We start from the raw sequence: 20,152 nt of genomic DNA, 5'->3' as shown, positions 1-20,152 counted from the left end.
GAGCGCCCAAATTCAATTTTTACCTATTCTTTATGTTTATTGAAGTTTACTCTTTGACAATAGGTTAATTATAATTTTAATGTTATAAAAACTAAAGTGGCTATAAAAATGTTTGTCTTAAAACATTCTAAGCACAACGGCACACGCATTAAGCAAGGTGGCAACACTTAAGAGTAGCAAAATACGTTTTTCAACACTAAACCATTGTGAATAGTCACTGTGCAAAGTGATTTTTCAGCTATTTTATGAGCTGCCTTCGCAAAGTTTTAGTTCAACAAAAAGTTAAGTTAAGCAAACAACTTCATTTGCCTTTCTTCAATGAATATACACAAGCAACAAATATGTTAAATACAATTCATTAGCCCAGGCGCCTCAGCAGGTCCTTGGCCAGTTAACGTTGGGAAATATGCTGAAGCCTGCTATACAATTTGCATATCAATGATGTTCAGCCCTGGGGCCAACATAAAATCAGTGTGTTGATGATGATCTTGGTTTGGCTTTGACGTCTTTTGGACAGCTAATCGAAGTACTTAAACTTTTCGCTCCGTTCTTGTTTTAGATTGTTTCCGTGCGGTACGGAAAAGCGAGTCGTAGCAGCGAGCCAAAGGGAAATTAATATTAAAAGTGTGCACAGCTCCATATATGTAGGTGTTGGGGCTCCTATAGCGAGTGAGTCATGGTAAAACATATTTATGAGTCACTGCGACGTTAGATTTATGGTGTTATTCGCCAAATCAAATGCTGTTTGTGCTTTTCAGTTGTGATATGCAAAAGCCACTGCCAGTCAACAAATCGGCGAGCTTATTGGATGGCCCAACTCGAAAAGTTTCCATACAGTTGGCACTTGGTGTTTGGTGCCGTAATCGGAAATGAAGTGAATGAGTTTACTTAACTAATTAATTTCCAATTAATTTCTGTTGGCTGTCGAGTGTCATCATGACAGCGTCCTTCCATGAGAGAACGCCGACAGCTCGAAAAAGCGACAGGACCAACAAATGCTGCACCTGTTTGTAACACGGCTTATTTATTCACAAAATATCCACATTTGTTTTTGGTACCAATTGAGTGCCAAATTCGCTGGGTGAACTACTAGATCCCTAAGGCTGACAGGCAGTCAAAATGGGCTTTAGATACATTGGCACATGTGTGCAGATTCTGATAGATATGTTTATATACCTTCCTATCCTATTACTGTAGGAGCTGAAAAAGTCAGACATTTGCATAATTTTTATAAGTATATCATCTTTATGCACAGTCTATTCTGAATAATGTAAATCTACACTTATTCTAAACCTTTTTTGGTTTAAATTAATATCTATAAAAAACATTTATGTTTTCTTGAGAAGAAAAATCTTTGTAAACAAAGATGACCCCGGTTCCATTCAATTTTGATACCTTCTTATATGTATTATTCAATTGTGATTCCTTTAGACACTTGAATATTCTGGTAAAGCACAAATCTGTAATTATATATTCTCACTCAATCGCACTCTTAAGACTGCATTAACAAATTTTGAGAAAGCTGCCTTAATTATAATTATAGAACTCAGTGAAGCGAATGGTATTCACTTTCAATTATTTCTTGGAAAAAAATAACAGTATTTATAGACTGATGTTTTACCAAGTGTAATGAATATAATTCAATTGCACCCCACTGAAATAAATGCTTTGTCATGGGCTCAAATTGTATTATGCTTATGATCTTAGCTGAGCACTGAGCACACATCCGACACTCCAGGGTCTAGTGTTTAATTGAATAACATGAGGAGGCCAGAGTTTAAATATGTTTTCAAACAGGTCAAGTATTTAAGTTGAACTTGGCACACGCCAAAGGCTAAGAAGAACGCTCTCAAAGTTCCTGAGACAGTCAAGTTGTCGGTTACTTTTGCATTCCAACAACTGGTCTGTAAGCTGAAAGCAGCTCAAAGGAGCTTTGAGAGCTGCCGGAATGCATATAAAATTGCACTTGAGTACACATGATTTCGGTGCACCGGGTTCCATGGGAACACACTGGAGCACTGTCTTTGACGCTGCACAAGAGCGGCTGCCAACCTCAACCCATGGAGAGGAACGCTTGTGTTTAGCCAAAAACCCATAATCGCCACTTTATTCACCGACTGAAGCTAGACGAAAGACCTGGCTAATTATGGCTTACTTGATGCATTCACGCAAACTTTCGGCAAAAAGAGAAAACTTTTGCCACAAAAAACTACAGCGAGAACCTCTTGAATCGAGCATATTTAAAAGCAAATTGCCCTGACCCCCATTCACTGGAGTGGCATTTGGCTTTGTGGCTGCCAGGCAGCTGATTTTATGCGCTTTTATATGAGGCATGCCTCGGACGTTTCGCCAAAAACGGAATATGTCAGAGGTTGACAAGTGATTTAGTTGAAGCTAGTTTCATGTTGAAACTTTTGACGCATTGAAAAGTCCTTTAACTTCTGTGGCTCGTCGCTGCGAGCTGATGGTTTTTACTGGACACAAACACAAGGCCCGGAGAATACATAAACATTATTAGTTGGAAATATGTTCAGATCGACGCTGTTTGCCACAGACCTGAATATATTTCCAGCTAAAATATTCCAATGCGTTTCCGTTTCTCTTCGTGCTGCAGCGCGATGCGTGTCAGATAGTTCCTATATCGCAACAGCTCGCTGCGCTTTTGCACCTGACTATTGTGGGCACGCAGCTGCCTCACACGCACCATCAGCTTGAGCTCGTGTCTATGCAGATGCTTCTGCATGTCCTGCACTGAGTGATCCCGCAACGCCAACCAGCTGTTGTTCCGCTTGGCATGGTAGTCGGCGGTCAGCAATGCCACGTTGGCTAATCTGCCAGAGAGTCGATCCACGCGCTGATTAGTTAACTGCTTTCTGAGCTCCTCGGCTCTTTTGTGTCTTTGCTCCATGGTCTTCGCGTTAAACTTGCGTCGGTAGGCCATAACAAACGCCGGCCACTGCTCCTGCACCGCATCCTGAAGGTGTATATAAAAGGATTCGTTGGGCTTCCTAATTGTTGGCTCTGGTGGGCTGTGCTGTATGTAAGGGTATTGAATCGCACGATTTTCAAAGACTTCTATATCATCAAACAGCTCGCTATAGATCAGTTCCATATTTAATTTCAATCAAATTTTCCAAATAGTACAAATTTTCAACGGAACACAACACGGCTACCATGATCATAAATAAAATAATTTAAACTTTAAAAATAATTATAATAAAAATAAAAAGTATATAAGTATTAATAAATTTATAAATATAAATGATGAAAAAACAATTATATTAAGTAAAAAAATTAAATAATTATAATTTACATATATATACTAGTATATTTCCAATTAAGGTCAAATATTTAGCCTACAGTTGGGGCCTTAATAAGGTGGCAACTCCTGCAAGTACATCAACATACGTTTCCCAACACTGACACTGTGAACAGTCATTTTTCAAATAGTTCAGAGATTTTATGCTGTAATATAAAGCCCGTTCGGTTAACATACTTCGCTGCCATATTTTCCATTATATTTAGAACGAAGAATTGAAATAGTGCAGAAAATAGAGCGCTTCAATTATGAACCAGCTTGTGTATTACAAAACTCAACCCTATTCACAAACTGCAGATATAAATTTTCCTAGCTAAAATGAACTTGTTTGCATATATGTATGTACACACATGCACAAGTACATATGTATATGTATGCCGAGGTGGGGGGCCATGTAACTGTATGCTCGGATTTAACCGAAAAGTTGTGTGTTATTATTATGATTAAAGTTCCTGTTTTGCCACATGCGAACGCCGCTCACTCCACCCCACTCCTGCGCCTCCAGCAGGGAATGGACGCCCACTCCGCCAGCTCACCACCATAAAACACATTAGTCCCATTTGAGGCAGTGGGAATCCCCAGCTTGACTTCACTTGCAGCTGTGCTGCATGTGTGCCTGTGGTCAGGTTATTCTCATATCCCAGCCATATGTTTGTGGTTTCGAGTCAAGGTGCACCAGAGATAGAACTATTTCCGGTTGAACACCGCCCGCTGGACAGTCGCCAGCATATGAGGACTCTACTAAGCCGGCTATTTGTGAACATTTTTTCTTACCTCAACCAAAAAAAAGATTAACGGAAACTGGACACCATTCATGGTCGGTTTTTTGTACCTTTGGCTAAATCGGATTAAAATCTGAATGCAGAGAGAATTCACCATTGAATATAAACGGAGCCACTTACAAAAATTTAATTCGAAGTTGTATATATTTTTATTATATATGCTGTTAAGTAATTTTAAAATGTAAAACCGGTTCGGAAAGAGGTAAAAAAAAGATATATACTATTGTATATGTATATTTAACCACATCTGTCGGTCTGCTTAAATATATTTATATGCAACAAAATTGTTGGAGAACTATTGAACGAAACTTTTTGTTATTCATTCGATCGGCTTTTGGCAAGTAAAGAGCGAATATTGTATGGGGCAAAGTTAGGTTAATGTTTCACAGTCGCGAAGTTAAAGCTAACACATGAAAAATATTAATGAAAACATAACTTTTCGCCGATTTTGTAAAATACTCAAGCTGCGGTCATAAAATGGATGCAAAAACTGTTAGTTAAGGCTCCGAACAACGTGTGTGCATAAAACTGAAATTGCTCAACCGTAAATTATTTCTGGAAAGCACTTTACATAATATATATGTACTAAATCAACACTTCTGTATGCTTCCATCTAACCCTAACCCATTTGGCGGTACCCATTACCGTTTCTATTACAAGCATTCTGCTTTTACATTTACTATTTTCCGGACGCAGTGCAGTAAAACCGAGTCCTGACACGCAACTGGATGCATAGAAAATTGGAAACAACTCAAAACCGATGTTATGAGCAGTGGATTACATCTATACCCACACATATATAAGGTCCGACTGCGATAAAGTGTTTACAGCCAGCAGTAAAAAGGGTACGAACAGAGTTTTGAGCGATAATCGACTAAGGTAGATACCCTCAAATAGTCATCGAATAGTACTTAGGATGTTCAAGGAACCTTCGCGTAATACAATAGATAGTTGTGTACGGCAGTACCTCAGTAGTATCGATACTGTGAGGTCACAAGTATCGATATATCGATGCTTTGTACGTTTTGCTTTTGGAGAGCTTTGGAGATTTGTTTTTTTCGCATTGTAAATTTGTAGGTTAAATTCCAAATTTCTTTAGTTTATTGAAAGATATTTAATATATAAATAACTTAAAATGCCTTCCTCTGTATATGTATTTATGGTAGATATATAATAAGAGCCCGCAGCTTATGGAAATAAATTGCTCAATAAAGCCTCTTCATTTATTTACAGATGCATTCGAAGTCGACGGCGACTAAAAAAGAAAATCATCAAACGAAAAGTTGAGCAATTAAAGGATTAAAAGCAAGGACTCGAACTGGGACAGAGGAAGACATCATCATCATCATCATCGTCATCATCGTCGGAATCATCGGAATCAGCGGCCAACATCTGCGGCATATCGGGTGTGTGTCTCTCTCTCTCTCCCCCTCAGTCTGTGTACGTATTTCCTCGGGTCTGTTTGTAATGGTAGTCAGAATGTTAGAGCGGGCTGCGCATGGTGCAAATTGTGGCAGTTGAAATACTTGCGGTCGGGCTCAGCACACTTGTACATTCGTATTCAATATCTGGGCAACTAGCAACTAGCATAGAGCGACTGCGACTGGGACAGACACAGGCACTGGTTCTGGCTTTGGCTCTTCAGTTGTGGCACTGGGAGCTCTTCAGTTGTGTGTGAGGTATGCAAATAAACGGTCTTGCTGCCGGACCAACCATGGCCGCATCAGAGCCACCAGAGCCGCCGCCACGCAATCCGGATCGCATAAATGCCTCGCTGCACAAGCTCGGCGAATCCGTAAGTACACCAAGTACAACACAACCAATCCAAGTGCCAACCCTGCATGCCCAAGCCCCGCTACAACAACAACAAAGACATCCACAAAAAAAAACCCCACATTCACTTGATGTTTAACCTAATTGGGCCTCATTCATTTGCTTGTTAGCGCCGCTGGTGGTAGGCGGGGTATTTGGGGGGTTGGGTTAGGGTTAGGGGTCAACATACAATTTGCATGCCACTCGCCATTCAGCGCTGTTCCACTTTCACATGCTTATACTTTATGCTTGCAAAAGTTTTGGCACATTTCCACTTTCAAACTTTTCAATTTACCCCCCGCTCACACATTTTCATTGACTAATTGACTTCGGACTCTGACTGAGCTCACGTCTACAACATCAGCCTCTATCCCCCTCTCTCTCTCTTTCTGTCTCACTATTTTTGAACATCTCTACTATCCTACTTATGCATAGACGCTGGCTAATTGAAGTGCTTGCATTCATTAAACGCTTGTCCAACATTGCAGAAAATTGTCAAGTCGCTGGACTCGAGTGTGGGCGCGCTCAAAGAGAAGTCCGTCAACAACAACAAGCCCGTTAAGCCGGTGCTCTCCCTGGACAACAGCAGCAGCAGCTGCATCAGCCAGGCGTCTGGCGGTGGTGTCATCGCCTCCTCGACCTCATCGGCAGGCGGAGCGCCACCGACATTAAAGCAGCCCAGCCTACTGGCAGGCAAACGGGAACTGACACCCTCCGCCTCCGCGTGCGCCTCCGATAGCAGCAGCTCCCCGGCCAGCTCGAATGGGAGCAATCAGACGCTCACGCCACCCATGACCATCGACAACCAGAATCGCCTGGCCGCCAAGGGCGACACATTGGGACAAGCACAAGCCGCGGTGATTGGGATTGGGCTACCACAGTCGCAATTAGTGAATGGCAGCAGCGCCAACTCCGGCACCACAATATCCACGGCAGCCATGATCCATGCGAATAACTCAAATTTGATTGCCGCCGGTCACTTGGCCCAGGTCAACGCAAGCGGCAGCCAGCTGAACGCCGGTAAGTGCCAGCCCGCCCCGCTCCACAAGCATTTCTATAACATTTCAGCTGAGTGGGTATGTGAGTGGGCGCAATTAGCTCAGCTGCACCTGGATGGGGCTTAAAGCACTTACATGTGCACACATGCGTATATATATAGTACACATATATATGTATATATATATATATATATGTATGTGCGACCCAGCACGGGAACGACCATAAACCATAGTCACAAATTGTCCTCTTTTGTTACACTATCTGCCACACAAACAACAATTTAAATTCTTCATATATGTACTTTAATTGTATGTCCTCTACCCTGGCAAATGGGTAAAGAGGGTAGGATGTTTTTTGTGCAAATGTAACAAGCAACAGCATTCATTGCCGACCCCATTAATTATATATTTAATTTTGACCAGGACAACAAAATTAGTAAATTGAGCCGAGTTCTAAATATTGTTAATATATATTCTTCTATAATTTATCCTTTTTCTTTATCGATGTCGAATCCCATTTTTTAAACAAAGATCGAAAATTATCAGAGCTAGATTAACCAGTATATATTCTCGTATAGCATATAAAAATGATAATTTAACTTTTTTTGTACCTTTCTCCTTCTAACTAAAATTGGAAATAACTAACTTTTAAAAGTAGAGCTTTGGGCTTTGGTATATACATCCTTTAATATCCCATTTTCACGCCCTACGCATTTCATAAAAATCAGACTTAAAGCACCAAAGTTAATCAAGAGGGCCGCTCTCATACATAGTTTAAATTAAGGAAAGAAAAGCATAGAAAGCTTGACGTTGGGTATAGGGTACCTCCCAGTCTGGCACTCCCGACTAGTGCGCTCTTGCTTGTTCCTAGCCCCCGCTCACATCTTAATTATACCATTCACTTTGGTTATTCTTACCGAAAAGAAACTTTGTTTACGTTGAGCACATATCGAAAACAGGTACCATAATAAATGGGTTTCCATTACAGGAATACCATTTAGGCATATTTCGTGTATGCCTTGTAGTTGGAATTGCTTTTCGATTATGATTTACGAGAGGCAAATGAATACAACTGTGTAAAGCAGTTTGGGCTGAGATGGTCTTGAGCCTGTTGCATTAAAAATTCGGAAAATGAATTTACATAGGTATTTTTGCATATGCCACAGACAGTTGCACAGTATTTGCATCAGATATTGAGCAGGATACGTTGAGCTGCCTTCACTGGACACTTTCTGCAGTAGTTAGTCCTAAAATTAAAATTAAAATCGCACTGCAACCAAGTCGAGGCCGGGCAGTGGCAAATGTGCCAGAAAACAAATGGGGAAAACTCGGGCAACGGGCACATGAGAAGATGACAAACGCAAATCTCTTGCTTACTCGAATTAGGAACGGCAATGGGTCCGCAGCTGGATTTGCAAATGCGGCGGCCAGCAAAAACGAGCCAAAGTGCAGTTGGGGTCCAGATTATGTTGGGGTGTGGCAAAGAGATGGCACTTCGCATGCCCGGCAAAACTCTCAAAAAATAATAGCAGCAAGGACTCCTCTCAGCCGCTTTAATGGCCCGGGCACAAAACGTAACGAAGCGCTGCAGCGGCCGCTCTGATGGATTCAGCTACAGAGACGCGGTGCCGACCTGCTGTCATCAGGATTAGAATCGAGATTGCGGCAGCTGTTGTCGAATGGCAATCGAGCTGCAGGGAATCGCAAATCACGCTGCCTGACGAGATGCACATCCCTATCTCATGCGGTCGCATTAGCATAGCCCCTCAAATTTGCCACATCTTGATGTGGCTGCAACTGACTATACACGGGTTGACTCAGAGCTATCCTTACTTAAAACAGATTCAAAAACATGAAATTCAAGAAAGAGTTGTTTCCTTTTGGGTTAAAGAGTTAGATATTCAATATTAGACTTGTTAAAGTTGATTTCATCCAATCAAAGAAGGTAAAGACTTTAAACTTAAAATACTGAAAGTAAACCGTTTGAAATACTTTAAGCTTAAGGTACACTATGAGATTTCCTAAACACACCTCCGAATTACCTTTACATGCAAGCCCAACAAACACATGAAGTAAAACTTTCTTAATCTGTGTATGGTATACGAGAATTTTGGTACAAGACAAAATGGCTGTCATCAGCTCTTATTAATTCCGATTTAACAAATTGGCATTCAATTTATTTCTACGACTATTACACAATTATAAAAACCTGATCTGAGAGAACAAAAAGAATTTAAGGGAAAATTGGGTTCAGTAAAGTCCTAACTTTAATCTAGGCTAAAAATCTTTTACATAAATGTGGCCTGTTACAAAATATAAATCTCTACCTCAAATAGTCCCAAATAGTCTTCGTATATTTCATGGCAAAATATCTTCCATAATGCGTCACAAATTTCATGAGAAAGTTATGCAAAAATATCCTGTGCAAGTCAATAAAAACCTTATGCAATTTGATATTTTTTCAACCTGACTAGATCTGATTAGGTTATGGGTATATATAAATGATTGCCGGCAGTTATTGTGGCTTCTTTTATAATAAAAAACATCAAATTTATGGATTACCGCGAATTTATTTTCCCAAATTGTTTAATTCGGATTTATAGTCTGGCCTTTAATCATAAATTACTAGGAAAAAACGTGCAAATAGAACAGAATGAATAAATAATAATAAAACAGATGTGTAATCCAACGATTTAAATAAACTATGCACATGAATGAGTTTGAAATCCATTTAAAATGAATGCCCTGATAAAAAGTCAAATCGAATTCATCTCCAATTACTATAATAAAATATGATATAAATGTCATTACGTATTTTAGTTAAATGTTGAAAAATCAAAATGCATATTGATTGTTGTATATACATTTTATGTTTATTAAATACCCTTTATAAGTATGTTTAAGTACTTCGGATGGCATTTGGTTTTCACATTGTATTTAGCTATTCAAAATCAAATAGAAACCTGCACGTTCCATTTCCCTGTGTGTGTGAGTGTGCACGTGTGTGTGTGACTAATCCAAATCAAAGATCCAATCAAACCAGGCACTCACATACACATACTCAACTCCATTGTGTCAGCCCTCCTACATAATCTTAAACATAATAATCCTTAACATAATCATTAACATTAACATTAACATTTACATTAACATGATGTGCTTAAATCGTTGCTGTTGCTGTTGTTATTACTGTTGTTATTTATTTTGTTAACACCCCCCAACCCCCATCCATTTGGACACTCAACCCACTTATTGACGAAAATCACGAATTCGATTGAATTGCCCCGTTTGGTGTGTATTTGGGGGGGAAATACTCAATACACAACAATATAACTGCAGTCGACAAGCGAAATGCGAATGATGTTTGCTCGATTGTGAAATTAATGGAACCGGAGCTACCTACCATATCGAAGACAATGAAAGTAAAATCCGCAACGGCAATGCCCGTACCCATGCCCACGGCCATGCCAAAGCTATTGGCATCCCCAATGTCCTGCTCCCCGACATCGGCTGCATCCGCCGCGCTGCTGATGCTAGAGGCAACCAGCACAAGCCACCACATAAACTCGAACAGCATTCCTGATGGCAATCGCAATGACGAGTCAAAGTTCATATTTCGTCCAGGTAAGTCGATCCGAGACTCGTACTCTTGCACCCGCACCCGTACTAAAGCCTTTCCCCATTCGCCATTCGCCATTTCAATCTTGCGTTTTCCTCACATTTCATCTGCCATTTCCGCTCTGTACTTTTAATTGGAGCACAGCAGACGTCCTATCAGCACTCGCATTAACATTTAACCCGCATGCCCTACTCACACACTCAGCAATCCCTCCGCAATCCCATCCTCCGGCCACCCGTTCGGAATTTGTCCAGATTGATCCTTGACCTAGCCCATTTAACTTGTTTTCTGTTTAAACGGAAAACTTTTCCTGCTCCCACACTGCACTCTTTAGTTTTGCTCGTTCGTAGTTCTGTGTTTAGAGATTTGGCATGCAAAGTAATCGGCAGCTGACTGGGCGACATGTCAGCTGGAAGTGTTGGCGGGGTGATGGGTTCTGTGGGAGCCTGTAGTAGAACGCCTGGCATATAGATAAAAGGTAGCTATGGGAGCCATGGGGCTAGCTGCTAACTAACGCGTAGCATCATCGGCAACGACACCGTCCCCGCTTTTCCACGGCTTGAGCTTAGCGCGGCACTCAACCCGGCCAGCTGGCTGGCCACACACTCATCTAAAACCCAACGTTCTCTTGCAGAGATGGCCATGAAGCTGCGCGACGAGAACGAACGCTTGAATGCGGAGCTGCTGCGTCTGCGCCGGCTGTTCGAGCATTCGACGGACGGAGCCGTTGGTGGTGCCGAACCAGGCGCCGCCGACCTGGATGCAGCCCAGCCATCGGCGTCGCAGGAGCGCGTTGAACGGCTGGAAACGGAGCTGCGCAGCGTGAAGAACCAGTTGCTGACCATGCGGCTGGAGCGTAAGAAACTGCGCACCGACAAATCCGATCTCTTGGGCCAGGTGAAACAATTGTGCGCCTCGCTGCAGGAGAAGGAGCAGGAGTTGCGCGACTTTATACGCAACTATCAGGAGCGTGTGCGCGAAACAGAGTCAACCAATGCCAAGATCTCGGGCGATCGGGATCGTGAGCGCTTCCAGCTGCTGAAGCAGGCGCGCGACGAGGCCGAGCGCTCGCTCGCACTGGCCCAGCAGCTATCGGCACGCGACCTGCAGCTGCAGCGGCTGCAGGAGCAGCTGCAAGAGGCGCGACGCCAGCTGACGGGCTGCCTATCCGACCAGGAGAGCCTGCATTCGTTTGCGCCGCTGACGCCACCATCGGCCGCGTCCGGCATGCTCAGCCAGATGGCCGGCGGTTCGGGTCTCGCGGGCAACCTGAGCGGAATGCGTGGCACAGCCGAGGACAGTGGCCGTGGCAACTCCAACTCATTGTCGGCGTTTAGCGGCAGCCTCAGTGGTGGCTCCGGCGCCACAGTCGGCGATCGCAACTCCTGCTCCAATGACTCGGGCCTACGGAATAGCAGCGATCGCGAGAGCACCGGCGGGGAGCTCAACTTCAGCGACGGCACCTGCGACAACGGGCCCTGCATCACCGTCGATCCGGACAGCATCTCTCTAGTCTCCAGCCAGAACATGTACCAATGTGAGTAGCCGAGAGTTTGTCCAAATCTTCCGCTTAATCAACTTCACTCTATTCTTCTTATCTTTCAGTTGGCACACCCAAGGAACGCAGCCCTACACTCTCGCCTCTGAACTCGGGCGCCTATTCCAGGTAATTTAACACTACAAAAAGTCTTTCAGTATGTACTATGTATAATTTCTTCCCTTCAGATCCGTGGAGCAGCTCTCGCCGGATGCCGAGGGACCAGGCGGCGCTGGCGCCATAACTCGCAAGTTTGGCAACAAAAGCGGACCGTTGGGCGCACGAAATGGGCGTGGCGGCACTTGGGGCAGCATCTCGCGTGTCTTTGCACGGTCCCGTAACAAGAGCAAGGCCATGTCCGCCGATGGAGTGACCGAGTACAGCGACTACTCATGGAATCCGCTATCGGAGGAGGGCTATGCCGAAAAGCTGCGACTGCTGCGTGAGGCCTCCCAGCTGCCCATAGAACGCTGGCGGGCCACGCAGGTGCTGGCCTGGCTGGAGGTGGCGCTGGGCATGCCACAATATAGTGCACGCTGTGCGGAGAACGTGAAGAGCGGCAAGGTGCTGCTCGAGCTGAACGACGTTGAGCTCGAGGCCGGCTTGGGCTTGGGTCATCCCATGCATCGCAAGAAGTTGCGACTGGCCATTGAGGAGCAGCGACGTCCGGAGCTGGTGCGCTATCCACTGATCACCCAACTGGGCCACACTTGGGTTGCCACCGAGTGGCTGCCGGACATCGGACTGCCGCAGTACGCTGAGCCCTTCCTGCAGTCTCTGGTTGATGCCCGCATGCTGGACACCCTATCCAAGAAGGAGCTGGAAAAGTTTCTCGGTGTGACGCGAAAATTCCATCAGGCCAGCATTGTACATGGTATGCATTTGCAGCAGCAGCCTTTGGCTGGAATATGCCCAACTGACAGCTAATATCTTGGCTTCTCTCCTGCCCTTAGGCATTCACGTGTTGCGCATTGTCAAATATGACCGTCAGACGCTGGCCATGCGACGGGTGCAATCGGAGACTGTCGATACGGATCCCATTGTCTGGACTAACCAACGCTTCATACGCTGGGTGCGCTCCATTGACCTGGGCGAGTACGCGGACAACCTGAAGGGTAAGTTCGTTGTACTCCATAATGAAGCATCCCGTTCTTGGTTCGATGCAAGTGGATATCAGTTGCCTATATGGGATAATGATAATGTGCCATTAAAGCACTTCAGTGTTGAGTTTCAATTGAAATATACTGAATTGAGCCCTTGTGTCCGGTTCCATTTGCAGACAGCGGCGTCCATGGCGGACTTGTTGTGCTGGAGCCATCCTTTTCGGGCGATACCATGGCTACGGCGCTGGGCATTCCCCCATCAAAGAACATAATACGACGCCATCTTAATACGGAATTCGATGCCCTCATCCTGCCCGCAAGGTGAGTGTCCGCTCCGCCCCGCCCCGCCCCCGCCACCATTCACATTCACATGATTAGTGTGTGTGTGTGTGTGTCCCTTACGTAACCCTGGTTTCGGTTGTCGATTTCGATACCGAGACAACTCTCTGCCCTATCTGTATACATAAGTATGTATGTAGCGTTAAACAGCGTTTTGATTACTGTACCCATTCGATTAGAATTTCTATTGTTTCGTTCACATTTGATTGGGTTGTTTTTACTTTGCATTTTCTCCCATTGTCGATTACATAATCGTACATGCTTGTAATTTGATTTGTTTATTGCTATTGTGCTCATTATTTCATTCATTTTGTTCGTCTCATCATTTCTGCATGGTCCATCATAAACAACAACATCCCCATCATTCCCATCATCATCATCAACATCATCATCATCGGCATCATCTGCTTTACATTAATATTCAATTTTATCAGGGAACTGCTTTTGTCCAATTAGTATAGGAATTTGAACTAGGGCAACGTATTAATGTTGAGTAATTATTTTTAAATATATGTTTGGAAAAGGTTTAGGTTGAATCCAACATTAAGCTTTTTTCCCATCTAGCCTTAACTATCTAACAATAATGTAGATGTTTATGTTAATATTGACGTTAATATTAATGTTAACTTTAATGTCAGTGTTAATACTTATGTTAATGCTAATGTTAATTCTAATGTTAATGTTAATGTTGATGGTAAAATGAAAGTTAATGTTAATTTAATTCAAATATTGTTAATTGCAAAATCGGATTTAGCTAATCATTTTGGATTGTTTATAAATAATTAACATAGGAAATATTTTAAAAATTGAATGAACAGAAGATTGTTAGAATTTATGAAATATTAACATCGTATTTCGGATCTAAAAGAGATATTAATTATTGTTCCTGATTCTGAAAGGGAAGAATTTGTTTCCTAAAAAGGAAAGTAGCGTGCCAGTATTTATTATATATATTTACATTGTATATGTGTGCTTCTTCTTCTTCATTATTCACTTCATCCAACACACACACACACACATATACACAGACACAAGCATTAGAGACGCTTTTCTTGATTTTGAACGGCTTTGCATATATTCTCGTACATATCATCACTTTAAGCTCAGCCTGCTCTATCAGCTCTATCAATCATCCAGTAATCCAGTGTGGAAATAGTCCAGAGACGCGTTTAAGTGTCCTGATTGTTGTTGTAGTTGTTGACTGAAGACAATCCATTCTCTGATCTATAAACTGTATTTATGCGCCGTCATACGATTCCATATACTATGTGTAGCTGCACTCATCATCTAAAATATATCTGTCTTCTCGTACATCATAAGAGTACCTGTGTGTATGTATTATATGCTTATATATAGATATATATATAATTACATACATGCATATGTGGCGTGTTTGTGTGCGTGTTTTAGAGCATGTCTGAAATGCCGTCAAAACGCACTAATTGGCTTGTGCCTTATTTTTCTCTCTCTTTTCTCTTCCAACATCTCTCGCGATATCTACATATTTTCTACTTTGCCCAATGCAGATACATAATATACTGTCAAATGGAAGAATTTCAAATGGAAAACTCCCGGCAATTGGCCAAATTGCAGGGCCATTAAATCAAAATAATAAAAAACAAAAACATAAAATCAAAATTCAAATCGAAATCGAAATCGAAATCACAAAAATTATTCTCATAATGCCAGTGGCAAAAAAATGTGTGTATTTGTAATCAATTGTAACTCGATGGGATTCAACTCGATTCAATATTTAATAATGTATTTAGCTAAGCTGATTGGTAATTCTAGGAAGAGAACAATAATTGGAGCACAGCGCTAATCAAATCAACATAATTAAATACTTACTTAGCATAGCAAAGAAATTGAATATTTATGCATAAGCAACGAAATAACTCGTAGGACTTGTAATCAGACAAAACCCCACCCCGATACTCATGACCCAACCGAAAATAACAGATAACAAAAAAAAACAAATTAGAGTGAAAATCCAGTAAATCACATATCGAAAATCTGAAGAGCTTTGCATTATCGATATGTCCATACTATAATATGAATACTTAGTGCAAATCGGGTCGCAAAATCGGTTGATGCTTTGCAGCTATCTTTAAGCAGCTTAACACGTTTAACACTTACATGCAAATATATAGTATACATATATATATGTATATACTATATATGGTATATAGGTATTACACAACTGAAATCTTTGCATTTAAGCCAAACACCACAGCCGCAAAAGTAAAAACGCGACACAATTGAAACGCACGCGATTCGAATATATCTATTAAAGCATAAATATAATTATTTGTATTGATGTTATTTGCATTCCAAGTATAAGAGATCCGCACAGATATTGGAGACAACATAGATGTGTGTTTAGGTATAGTGGGCCAGCGAAAATTTGGGTAGCAAATCTTTAAGTAGCGAACGCGATTCGTTTCTAGTTTTATATATAAATATGTATTAATCAATAGCCAAAACATATTATGCATAGAACAGATACAAAAAAAAAAAACGAAACACAGCAGACATTAAATGTGTAATAAAGCATTCTTCTAGCAACTATTTATATAGATATATGTGCAAACATAAACTGGGCTCAATTGCCCGTGTAACTAATGTGGACAGCCGTCCACTGTGATACAGATACAGATACAGATACAGATACAGATACATAAACTGAACATTATACTTACATACTACATATTCAAATTGGATTATCTGCGAATAGATTTGCTAGATTTTCTAGTTAAACATACAAACATGCATTCACACCCGAACCACCAATACATATACATATACATATATATATATACATACATACATTAGCTTGTTTTCTTCTCAGTGTTGCCTACTTTTGTGCGCCTTCAAATGCCGCCGGCCACATTTCGAAATGATATTTAGTCGTAGTTCATATCTCTTAGTTTTCGTTTACTTTAAACACAAACCCATCCAAATCCCAAAAACCCAATATCCTAGATATTAACTGCCAAGTCAATGCAATGTCAATTGTAAGTAAAACTCAAGTGATTTTCGAGTAAAAATTAGCACACTTTGTCTAAGTATGTGTCTATGTTTAAGTAGATTTTTCGTTTGTCTACTCGTTGTCCATCTACTCCACATACAAATATGTTTTGATGTGAATGAAGCAATGCTTCTGCCAAATTTATTTCATATTTTATTCTAGTATTTGTGCAAACTTTATAATTTCGGGGCCCCACATCATCTCTCTTATAATAATAACATATATGTATATCTTAGCCATAATTTTGTTGTTTACGCTACAAGTAGTCAATTATGCAAAAATACAAATACCAATATCGATACACACAAAATTTCTCAATATTATTAACCGTTTTTTGTCTTTGTCCTGTTTCTTTTCTACTTTCTATATTTTCATATATACTATTTCTTTCAATTTGGTATAATCCTCAATTCAATTGTATACAAAATCAACGGCTTGTTGTTGCTATCCTTGTGTCTTGATTGTTTACAATAATGCATTATACAACACTACCACAACAACAACAACCATACGACTACAACTGCTACAACAACAACATCACTTTTGGCATCTGTGTGTGTGTGTGCGTGTGCTTGCCTGCCTGTCTATGCCTCTGCCACTGTCTGTGCCTGCCCCGTTTTGTGTCTACTATTCATTTGTGCCAAATGCAACAAAATTCTCCACATGCACAAACATATATAAACACCCACCCACTCCCACACACACACACACGCCTACGCCCACAACCAAACACACACACACACACAAACACAAACCTAAACGAAAACAATCCGGTTGTATTGCAATGTTTGTTGTGTAGAGCAACTTTGGGTCAAGGCATTCGTTCCGGTTGCGGCATAGTGCCCCTAACTGGACCCGGCGGACTGCAGCACTATGCCACAACAGATCGGCGATCGAGTGGCAACTTGCGGGTAAGTCGAACTCCAGCCTAACCATAACCATACAAACAAACATACATCTATGTATATGTATCTAGCGCTATATTGTCTGCACACACGAAAGTCAATTGGAAAAACTAAATGTCTTACGAAATTTGAAAACAAATATCAGAACGGAAATAAAAACGATCAAGTTTCTGCCTCTGTATTTATCTTAGCCTGATTTGACGTGAAGCTTTTGTTGTCTCTCTCTCTCTATCTCTCTCTTTCTCTCTATATATATTTATATGTGTGTGTCTATGCCTCTATAAACTATAAACTTAAACTTATCGCTTTCAGTACTTGTGTAGAATGTCAAGGATCATATTAGTTTGTGTTATTTTCCAACTTTTTATTTACCTTACCACAAACAACATAAGACAGACAAATGGCCACTTCTCAAAAGTACTTTGAGCACACAGTACAACGATGTTTCGACACTTAGAGTACTTAGTATTAAAACAAACTAAACTAAAATTTCGCTTCAGAGTTGAACCGAAAAATATGAGAAACTAATATACATTTTTAAATATACATATATAAACATACATTTTTGTAAGGATGAGCATTTCATTTTCTTGAATAATATTTCTCAGCAATTTCCAATAAATTGGCATGTTTATTGAAATTGTGTGGATCCGTAAATTCACCAAGTCAAAGCATACGTAGCATCAACATTTAAGATATATTCGATTGATTAGTAGGGAGTAAGCATACAAGGGAGCTGAAATGTGTAACATGAAATTTAAATACATTTTCAGCTCTCTTTTTGGTAAAATTATATGAAAGTAAGATGAATAAAAAAAATGCATGGAGTGTGATTTGGTTTTATAAAAAAGATCTTGAAGGAATGTTTTGCATTAGCTAGTTCAATTATTTAGAATATATTATAACGGTATAACGTGTTTAAGTGTTATAAGACAGTGTATTATTCATTTTCAGTGTTGCAAAACGCACATATATAGTATTTAAAAGACTACCATTTAAACACGTTACAACGTTTACATTTAATCATGCATTATATACATCAATAATAAATGAAGTGCGAAAAAAACAAACGATACATACAGAACAGCCCGAGAGCTATGAATATATATAAAATAAAAAAAATATATATAATATACTCGTACACAATGCGTAGTTATTGCAAGTAAGTAACAATTAATGAGCATTTTGTAAAGTGCACTAAATATGAAAATTAATTAAAATAAATATAAACTGTTTAAATTGCGCTCTTTTATTCGATAAAAGAGCCCGTTTGATTGACTCTTGACTACTAATTAACCATTTTTAATAAGAAAAAAAAAAAAATACCTGACACCAGAAGTTTCACGGCAAATCGCAGATAAATGTCAAATGCAACTGGCCAAAGGGGTTGGCAATTTAAATAATTGACATTGGTTGGGGGATTGGTTGGGTTTGAACTCTGCTGGTTATCAATTATTCAACGAATTCAAAACTAATAAAAATTATTTGTTTTTATTTTTTCGTCTCTTCTACCTTACAGATTTCGGCATGGAAAGGATCTCAGGTAATGGGAACTATAATAATTCGAATGCAAGTTCTCTTCTAATGGGTCCCCCTTCAATTTTCAGAGCTCTCTTTCAAAAGCCTTTCGGTTCAACAGCAAACCCCATCGTGCCGGCGATCGCAGCTCCTTCGGAAACTCCACCTCCCCAACGCCATCGTACAGCAGCAGCGAGGGCGGCGGCGGTGGAGGAATATACGCTACCATAGGTCCGCAGCAAATGCAGTCGCATCACCATCATCCTCCCCATCATTTTCTACCGCCACCCACAACAGCACCGCCCCCGCCGCCACCAAGCTCAGGCAGCTCCAATTACGGTCCACCCGGTCATCGTGTGAGTGCCCCACCCGTTGGCAGCATCCTAGACCCCAACGGGCTGGACAGCCACCTGCTGTACGAGCAGAATAGTCGCCGGGTGAAGAGCATCAGCGACATTGGGGTGGCAGCCAGCGGCAGCATGGGCGCCTGCAGTCTGGGTGGCATATCCGCATCATCGGACTCGCCTGAATGAACATCTGATTGCAGCTTATGGATTCCCTTTATATAATTGCTCCCAGCTAATATATCATATAATATATTATTTCATCTATTCCCCTACGCCTCATCTGGCATTCCAAAGTGATAAGTTAAGAGTGAAGAAACCAAAGTTTATCGATTATATTTTAAAGAGGATGCGATTAAATTTAAATCAAGGCCCACCTCAAAGACATTACTTTGAATTCCAACAGGTACATATACATATGTCAAGATACAAACACACAACCACTAAGCATATTTGATTAAATCAGATTGAGGGAAACTACAGAACAGAAAAATTGAATATTTATTGAATATATATATGTGAAAACATATAGGATAAGTTCTATGCACGCAATTAAGAGAAAATATTTAATTAATTGAATTAATCAACCACAAGCTCCAACTAAAAACAATTTAACTTTATTATAGCCTAATCAAATCGTATGTAATTGTACATTTAAAAATTGATTTCATTTAATACTCGACTACAATTGCTGGGAGGCGAGTGGGCAATAGATTTAAATGTCAGCGGAGATTGGATTTGAAATAATAATACCCTTAACCGTAATTGCAATTTAGATAAATTGAAATTATTATTTTGTAAGCGCCCAACCAACCAAACTATCGTGTAGCTAAGCAAATGTGAAACCC

General features: G+C 40.8%; 2 protein-coding genes across 6 annotated transcripts in view; one reads left to right on the top strand and one right to left on the bottom strand.

The window, feature by feature from the left end:
• The window catches only part of Liprin-gamma, a 47,134-nt gene extending 27,337 nt beyond the window's left edge, over positions 1–19,797 (top strand). Inside the window, exons 1-11 of one of the 5 annotated variants that reach the window (XM_064687839.1) lie at positions 5,138–5,263; positions 5,335–5,896; positions 6,402–6,933; positions 11,165–12,067; positions 12,136–12,196; positions 12,256–12,941; positions 13,021–13,182; positions 13,347–13,491; positions 17,337–17,448; positions 18,962–18,985; positions 19,050–19,797. In XM_064687839.1, coding sequence (XP_064543909.1) covers positions 5,783–5,896; positions 6,402–6,933; positions 11,165–12,067; positions 12,136–12,196; positions 12,256–12,941; positions 13,021–13,182; positions 13,347–13,491; positions 17,337–17,448; positions 18,962–18,985; positions 19,050–19,493 — 3,183 coding nt within the window. In that variant the 5' untranslated portion in view covers positions 5,138–5,263; positions 5,335–5,782 and the 3' untranslated portion in view covers positions 19,494–19,797. Of the gene's footprint in view, positions 1–5,137; positions 5,264–5,334; positions 5,897–6,401; positions 6,934–10,313; positions 10,536–11,164; positions 12,068–12,135; positions 12,197–12,255; positions 12,942–13,020; positions 13,183–13,346; positions 13,492–15,035; positions 16,049–17,336; positions 17,449–18,961; positions 18,986–19,049 lie in introns of those variants that run through there. The other 4 variants (XM_064687840.1, XM_064687841.1, XM_064687843.1 and 1 more) reach the window with 4 other exon arrangements.
• On the bottom strand, positions 2,440–3,166 carry LOC135431770 (uncharacterized). The gene has a single exon (XM_064687078.1). The coding sequence runs from the start codon at positions 3,110–3,112 to the stop codon at positions 2,573–2,575; it is 540 nt and encodes a 179-aa protein (XP_064543148.1). The 5' UTR covers positions 3,113–3,166; the 3' UTR covers positions 2,440–2,572.
• Positions 19,798–20,152: the final 355 nt, after the last annotated feature.

Source organism: Drosophila montana, unplaced genomic scaffold, assembly GCF_035044405.1.
Source record: "Drosophila montana isolate Dmon_TW-CO22-7 unplaced genomic scaffold, ASM3504440v1 contig_3200_1, whole genome shotgun sequence".
Classification (NCBI taxonomy): Eukaryota; Metazoa; Arthropoda; class Insecta; order Diptera; family Drosophilidae; genus Drosophila; species Drosophila montana.
Note: the sequence above shows the minus strand (reverse complement) of the source record. Positions and strands in the feature narration are given on the sequence as shown.